At 47.4% G+C, this 7,802-nt stretch overlaps 1 protein-coding gene across 2 annotated transcripts in view; it reads left to right on the top strand.

The window, feature by feature from the left end:
• LOC110506407 (piezo-type mechanosensitive ion channel component 1) overlaps positions 1 to 7,802 on the top strand; it is a 79,745-nt gene that overhangs the window by 62,268 nt on the left and 9,675 nt on the right. Inside the window, exons 22-34 of one of the 2 annotated variants that reach the window (XM_036964024.1) lie at positions 1,171 to 1,275; positions 1,477 to 1,633; positions 1,854 to 2,097; positions 3,363 to 3,459; positions 3,604 to 3,769; positions 3,924 to 4,013; positions 4,368 to 4,447; positions 4,661 to 4,732; positions 5,695 to 5,795; positions 5,941 to 6,070; positions 6,187 to 6,270; positions 6,404 to 6,576; positions 6,679 to 6,800. In XM_036964024.1, the coding sequence (XP_036819919.1) occupies positions 1,171 to 1,275; positions 1,477 to 1,633; positions 1,854 to 2,097; positions 3,363 to 3,459; positions 3,604 to 3,769; positions 3,924 to 4,013; positions 4,368 to 4,447; positions 4,661 to 4,732; positions 5,695 to 5,795; positions 5,941 to 6,070; positions 6,187 to 6,270; positions 6,404 to 6,576; positions 6,679 to 6,800 (1,621 nt within the window). The remainder of the gene's footprint in view (positions 1 to 1,170; positions 1,276 to 1,476; positions 1,634 to 1,853; positions 2,098 to 3,362; positions 3,460 to 3,603; positions 3,770 to 3,923; positions 4,014 to 4,367; positions 4,448 to 4,660; positions 4,733 to 5,694; positions 5,796 to 5,940; positions 6,071 to 6,186; positions 6,271 to 6,403; positions 6,577 to 6,678; positions 6,801 to 7,802) is intronic. The other variant, XM_036964025.1, reaches the window with a different exon arrangement.

Here is a 7,802-nt window from a genome sequence, read left to right as displayed (position 1 = left end):
ACCCCTGGTACCTACAGTACCTGACAGTGTATGTCCCTCCCTCTATAGACTACCCCTGGTACCTACAGTACCTGACAGTGTATGTCCCTCCCTCTACAGACTAACCCTGGTACCTACAGTACCTGACAGTGTATGTCCCTCCCTCTACAGACTACCCCTGGTACCTACAGTACCTGACAGTGTATGTCCCTCCCTCTACAGACTACCCCTGGTACCTACAGTACCTGACAGTGTATGTCCCTCCCTCTATAGACTACCCCTGGTACCTACAGTACCTGACAGTGTATGTCCCTCCCTCTACAGACTACCCCTGGTACCTACAGTACCTGACAGTGTATGTCCCTCCCTCTACAGACTACCCCTGGTACCTACAGTACCTGACAGTGTATGTCCCTCCCTCTATAGACTACCCCTGGTACCTACAGTACCTGACAGTGTATGTCCCTCCCTCTATAGACTACCCCTGGTACCTACAGTACCTGACAGTGTATGTGCCTCCCTCTACAGACTACCCCTGGTACCTACAGTACCTGACAGTGTATGTCCCTCCCTCTACAGACTACCCCTGGTACCTACAGTACCTGACAGTGTATGTCCCTCCCTCTACAGACTACCCCTGGTACCTACAGTACCTGACAGTGTATGTCCCTCCCTCTACAGACTACCCCTGGTACCTTCAGTACCTGACAGTGTATGTCCCTCCCTCTACAGACTAACCCTGGTACCTACAGTACCTGACAGTGTATGTCCCTCCCTCTATAGACTACCCCTGGTACCTACAGTACCTGACAGTGTATGTCCCTCCCTCTACAGACTACCCCTGGTACCTACAGTACCTGACAGTGTATGTCCCTCCCTCTATAGACTAACCCTGGTACCTACAGTACCTGACAGTGTATGTCCCTCCCTCTATAGACTACCCCTGGTACCTACAGTACCTGACAGTGTATGTCCCTCCCTCTACAGACTACCCCTGGTACCTACAGTACCTGACAGTGTATGTCCCTCCCTCTATAGACTACCCCTGGTACCTACAGTACCTGACAGTGTATGTCCCTCCCTCTACAGACTACCCCTGGTACCTACAGTACCTGACAGTGTATGTCCCTCCCTCTACAGACTACCCCTGGTACCTACAGTACCTGACAGTGTATGTCCCTCCCTCTACAGACTACCCCTGGCGATGGAACACCCCCGTCATAATCAACTCAGCACTCATCAAATGGATCTACCTCCCAGACTTCTACACCATCCCCAACTCCAAGAACCTCATTGGTGAGTCTCCTGTCTCATCTGACCCCTGACCTCAGTGATATTGTGGCCTACTAACGCTACGACCTGTGTTTGTTTGACCTCTAAATATCCTGGTCATAGATGCATAATCTAAAAAATGGTTAATTAGCAATTTGCTGATGTTCTACTGTAGCGTTCCTCCTGTCTGATGCTGATGGTTGTGTCTGTATCTGGTCCCTCCAGCGGACTTTGTCCTCCTGATGTGTGCCTCTCAGCAGTGGAAGGTGTTTGAGGATGAGAAGAGGGAGGAGTGGATGGTTCTGGCTGGGGAGAACACAGACGACCCTAACCCCATGGACGAGCGACCTTTCAACCCTGCCCCCAACTTCATCAACTGCAGGTACTGTATGACCAGACACCGATAACAACTGACCTAAGCAGCTATAACCACACTCCTCCTCTTTATACCCTTCAGGCATTATTATGAGGGGTGGGAGTTTTTCCTGACCATGAGACCTGACCAGGAAAAACTCTGCACTAATTATTATACATCCTCAACTACACCTACCAGTATACAGTATCAACATTAACTCTCATCTCTCTCTCCCCCTCTCCTCCAGGTGTTACCTGGACATGGCCAAGGTGCTGGTGTTCCGTCACATGTTCTGGTTTGTCTTGTCGGTGGTGTTTGTGACGGGGGCCACCAGGATCAGTGTGTTCGGCCTGGGCTACCTGCTGGCCTGCTTCTTCTTCCTGCTCTTCGGCACCAAGCTGCTCAGGAAGCCCTCCCGCACGCGCCTGGTCATGTGGGACTGCCTCATCATCTACAACGTGGCCGTAATCATCTCCAAGAACATGTTGTCTGTGAGTGGCTATGCACCTCGCTGTGACACCCACATACTGTAACCATACGCCTATACAGGGTGGAAATGAACCTGGTTAGGTGAACTGCTAGGCTTGCGTACATTTTAAGTGAGAGTGTGTGTGTTGTCCCCAGATCTTGGCCTGTGTGTTTGTGGTGGAGATGAACCTGGTTAGGTGAACTGCTAGGCTTGCGTACATTTTAAGTGAGAGTGTGTGTGTTGTCCCCAGATCTTGGCCTGTGTGTTTGTGGTGGAGATGAACCTGGTTAGGTGAACTGCTAGGCTTGCGTACATTTTAAGTGAGTGTGTGTGTTGTCCCCAGATCTTGGCCTGTGTGTTTGTGGTGGAGATGAACCTGGTTAGGTGAACTGCTAGGCTTGCGTACATTTTAAGTGAGAGTGTGTGTGTTGTCCCCAGATCTTGGCCTGTGTGTTTGTGGTGGAGATGAACCTGGTTAGGTGAACTGCTAGGCTTGCGTACATTTTAAGTGAGAGTGTGTGTTGTCCCCAGATCTTGGCCTGTGTGTTTGTGGTGGAGATGAACCTGGTTAGGTGAACTGCTAGGCTTGCGTACATTTTAAGTGAGAGTGTGTGTGTTGTCCCCAGATCTTGGCCTGTGTGTTTGTGGTGGAGATGAACCTGGTTAGGTGAACTGCTAGGCTTGCGTACATTTTAAGTGAGAGTGTGTGTGTTGTCCCCAGATCTTGGCCTGTGTGTTTGTGGTGGAGATGAACCTGGTTAGGTGAACTGCTAGGCTTGCGTACATTTTAAGTGAGAGTGTGTGTGTTGTCCCCAGATCTTGGCCTGTGTGTTTGTGGTGGAGATGAACCTGGTTAGGTGAACTGCTAGGCTTGCGTACATTTTAAGTGAGAGTGTGTGTGTTGTCCCCAGATCTTGGCCTGTGTGTTTGTGGTGGAGATGAACCTGGTTAGGTGAACTGCTAGGCTTGCGTACATTTTAAGTGAGAGTGTGTGTGTTGTCCCCAGATCTTGGCCTGTGTGTTTGTGGTGGAGATGAACCTGGTTAGGTGAACTGCTAGGCTTGCGTACATTTTAAGTGAGAGTGTGTGTGTTGTCCCCAGATCTTGGCCTGTGTGTTTGTGGTGGAGATGAACCTGGTTAGGTGAACTGCTAGGCTTGCGTACATTTTAAGTGAGAGTGTGTGTTGTCCCCAGATCTTGGCCTGTGTGTTTGTGGTGGAGATGAACCTGGTTAGGTGAACTGCTAGGCTTGCGTACATTTTAAGTGAGAGTGTGTGTTGTCCCCAGATCTTGGCCTGTGTGTTTGTGGTGGAGATGCAGAGAGGTTTCTGCTGGGTGATCCAACTCTTCAGTCTGGTCTGCACAGTGAAGGGTTACTATGACCGTGAGTACTCAACACATACAGATGGATACAGTTCTTTTAATTCTATGAGTGAACACACATCACCCTCCAAATTGGCAGGTTAAACAATGATATTATAGAATAACCAAAGCTGACTTTGTATGCTTGTGTGTGTGTGTTCTACAGCTAAGAGTGTGAGCGATAAGGCGTGTACTCTGCCTGTAGAGGAGGCAGGGATCATCTGGGACAGTATCTGCTTCTTCTTCCTCCTGCTGCAGAGGAGAGTGTTCCTCAGCTGCTACTTCCTGCACGTGACAGCCGACCTGCAGGCCTCTGCCCGCCAAGCCTCCCGGTGAGCACTGGTCTCCACAGCACCCCCTGGAGGGCACCCTAAAAGCCACGACATTCCCCTGCAACACAGTTTTGATGGGTGTTTTGCTGTGTGTTCAGTCTGTATGTACTGTATGGAAACATGTTATGTTGACCTGATGTTTTGATTGGGACAGGGGCTTTGAGCTGTTCAGGGCCAGCATTGTGAAGAACATGCGCTTCCACCAGGAAGTAGAGAAGAAGTCCCTCTCGCAGCTCAAGAGATCGTGAGTAGCCATAGAAACGACCGCTTTCCTTGTTCTCAACACATTGAGCCATTCCTCATGTATCACGCTAAAACAGGCTAATGAGAGAGCCAGCTCTCATAACTAACCAATAGCCAAGAATGGCCACTAGCAAGGCCATTAATCTCCCTCTGAATATGTCTGATGAATGTGACAGCAGATGAACGATCTCTGGAAAACACAAAAAAACAAGATTGTAGTGTGGTCAAGTGCCATATATGACCGCTTAATTATATACAACTAATGTAGAAGAACTGAGAGAGGAATGAGAGAGAGAGGGTAACGTAGTCAGTGCTCATCATTATGACATCAGACTGTGTCTGCCCTTCCCCTCAGGATGGAACGGATCCGCTCCAAACAGGAGAAGTGTAAAGAGGGCCATCGGAAGTTGGACACCAAGGCGGATCCGGCATCAGGTACTCAACTTCATTACTCTGTACTAATCCTGCAGGCATGAAATGAGCTTTGGTTTGGACTTGTGCTCTCGCTGTCATGAATCATCCTATTAAGCGTTAATCAATTATTTGGAAGAAATTCAACAACCCACCGCTACAGATTATGGTTTGAGGGTGGTTGTGTTGTGTGTTTGCTGTTTGGTAAAGCCTGAGGCCCTTCATCTCACCCCACAGAGCCACAGAGGGAAAAGAGAAGCCACAAGCGTGGCAAGAAGTGGCAAGAGCCCTGGCTGGACCATGCTAAAGGTTTGCTCCATAGCCCACCACTATATAGCCCTCTGTCTGTGTATATGTCAGTGCCAGACTGACTCTCTCCACATCCCTCCATCTCCACAGTATCTGACCCCGCATTTATCTCACACCAAGTTCTTAAATGGATGTGTTTGTGCATGCAGCTGCTTGTCGTGTGCCTGTATGTGCATGTTCCGGGTGTGTCTATGAGCATCCATGTATATAATATTGTATATGTTTATGTGACTGTGCACTCTCTATCCTCTGTAATGCAACTGTGTCTGAGAGACTTCTTCTGGAAGATCATGCAGTCAGTTAGAATCACGTCATTACTCGAGGCTGGGCTGTGTCCCAAGATGCCCTTAGCTCAAATAAAATACCTTCCATCTGTCTGCCTCAGGAGGTCCGGAAATTAGATTTGTCTGGGATCTTTGATATTGAAATAGGAGTATTTTTCTCCTGCGGTGAGCGGCATCTGCATCTGATGTCTTCTGTCAGTGATGGGGAAATGGTTGGCTGAGCCGGCCTGCACTGTTTACATGCACAGTCAGAAATCTGGAAGAGTTTGCCTTAGGACAGAACCAATCAGAGTCACAGTTTATTAGCAGACCTATAGTGTTTCATAATGGAATAGGTCTTACACATGGGGGTAGTACACATATTTCTCTATACTCTTCGAATTGCAGCTGCAGACCAGTAGAGGATTGTAATCTCCCGGTCTATTTGGCCTGTCTTTCCCCACATCTGTTTTCATTATTTCCTTCCTCAGACAGAACGGCATTGTCCAATGCTGCTAGTCAGTTTCCTTAGTTTCAGTTTTGTTTGAAAATCAGGCACTAAACACTCCTGGGTTTGAAGTGGTCTCGGTGTATATGAGTTATGATTAGGTGTACTACCGGAGAATGCATTCACTACCCATGGTCTGTCCTGTCCCCGTGTATTGATATCATCTGGATGGTTTCTGTTTACCTCTGCAGTGTTGCATTCTGGGGATTACTACTTGTTTGAGTCAGACAGTGAGGAGGAAGAAGAACTATTTTCAGAAGAAAAAAAGCCTCAGAAACAGACTGCCTTTCAGGTGAGTTCACCTTAGACAGTAAACACAGCCTCTGCCACCACAGCATTGTCACAGTGTTAAATTGCACAGAAATGTGCAAAAACAACAATATTACTCAAGATACTCCAAAGCTTGCTTTTCACAATGCAGTATTGTGCCCTCACAGCTGGCGTACCGGGCGTGGGTGACCAGCGCCAAGGCAACACTGAGGGAACGCCAGGAGAGACAGAAAGAACAGAGGAGGCTGGAAAGAGAGGAGAGACGGCAGAGGGAACAGGACAGCTCTCCAGCATCAGGTCAGAAATCACACACACACACACACACACACATACACACACACACACACACACACACACACACACACACACACACACACACAGTGTTTAACTTTTTGTTGTTTTTTCTGTTACAGGTCATGAAGGTAGTCTTGAATTTGAAGAAAGTATCTCACACGAAGGGATAGACGACAATGACGAACTTGAAGGAGAGGGCTCAGGTATTTTGAGGGTTTATTTCATATTTTGCCCATTATATTCCCAGTGTTTTAAATAATGCCATTTATTCATTAAGTTTCACACATGTTTTTGTCTATATGACCTAGTGCAATATAATCTCATGCTGTGCTCCAGGGAAGGCAGACATCGTGCAGAGGATCCTGGACATCCTCATGTTGCTGTGGATCGTGTTCCTGGCCATGGTGGATGGCCTAACAGAGTGGCTCAACCTCATCACCAAGCAGTACGTGGACACCTCCACCGTGCTGTGCAACGAACGCTACCACCTCATACACAACGTCAGCCAGGTCAGTTATAAAGTACCTCCCACAACCAGAAGTCATCTACTTCTAGTGGGCCACTGTCCCAGTATGACCAGTGATGGACCCTAACCCTGTAGTGTTTAACAGGGATCTCTGAGGGAGCCCATGGAGGATCAGCTGTCCCAGGGCAGCGAGAGCCCCACTATGGAGACCTGTCTGGGAGACATAGAGGGAGACACGGACCACGTGAATAGAACCAGTGCCACCAGGTTGGTGAAGGTGATAGCCCATTTAACCTATTGGGCACATTAATATTGAATATCTCTTTCGAGGGAGGAACAGAATAGAATTTAACAGAATTTATATGTCCTTTTCTTACTAGTTGTAATCATCTACACCAGTGGTTCCCAAACTTTTATAGTCCCGTACCCCTTCAAACATTCAACCTCCAGCTGCATAGCACCAGGGTCAGCGCACTCTCAAATGTTGTTTTTTTGTCATCATTGTAAGCCTGCTACACACACTATACGATACATTTATTAAACATAAGAATGAGTTTTTGTCACAACCCGGCTCGTGGGAAGTCACAAAGAGCTTTAGTAGGACCTGGGCACAAATAATAATATAATAATAATCAATCATTTTGCTATTTATTTAACCATCTTACATATAAAACCTTATTTGTTCATTGAAAATTGTGAATAACTCAGCACAGGTTAATGAGAAGGGTGTGCTTGAAAGGATGCACATAACTCTGCAATGTTGGGTTGCATTGGAGGGAGTCTCAGTCTTAAATCCTTTTTCACACAGTCTGTGCCTGTATTCAGTTGTCATGCTAGTGAGGGCCGAGAATCCACTGTCACATAGGTACGTGGTTGCAAAGGGCATCAGTATCTTAACAGCGCGATTTGCCAAGGCAGGATACTCTGAGCACAGTCCAATCCAGAAATCTGGCAGTGGCTTCTGATTAAATTACATTTTCACAGAACCGCTTGATGCAATTTTGATGAGGCTCTCTTGTTCAGGTATTGTTAAGTGGAATGGAGGCAGGGCATGAAACAAATCCAGTTGTTTGTGTCATCCGTTTTGGGAAAGAACCTGCGTAATTGCGCACCCAACTCACTCAGGTGCTTCGCTATATCACATTTCACATTGTCCGTAAGCTTGAGTTCATTTGCACACAAGAAATCATACAATGATGGAAAGACCTGTGTGTTGTCCTTGTTAATGCAGACAGAGAAGAGCTCCAACTTCTTAATCATAGCCTCAAT

This window comes from Oncorhynchus mykiss, chromosome 26 (genome assembly GCF_013265735.2).
Source record: "Oncorhynchus mykiss isolate Arlee chromosome 26, USDA_OmykA_1.1, whole genome shotgun sequence".
Classification (NCBI taxonomy): Eukaryota; Metazoa; Chordata; class Actinopteri; order Salmoniformes; family Salmonidae; genus Oncorhynchus; species Oncorhynchus mykiss.
The sequence above is the reverse complement of the archived record's forward strand: the minus strand, read 5'-3'. Positions and strand labels throughout refer to the sequence as shown.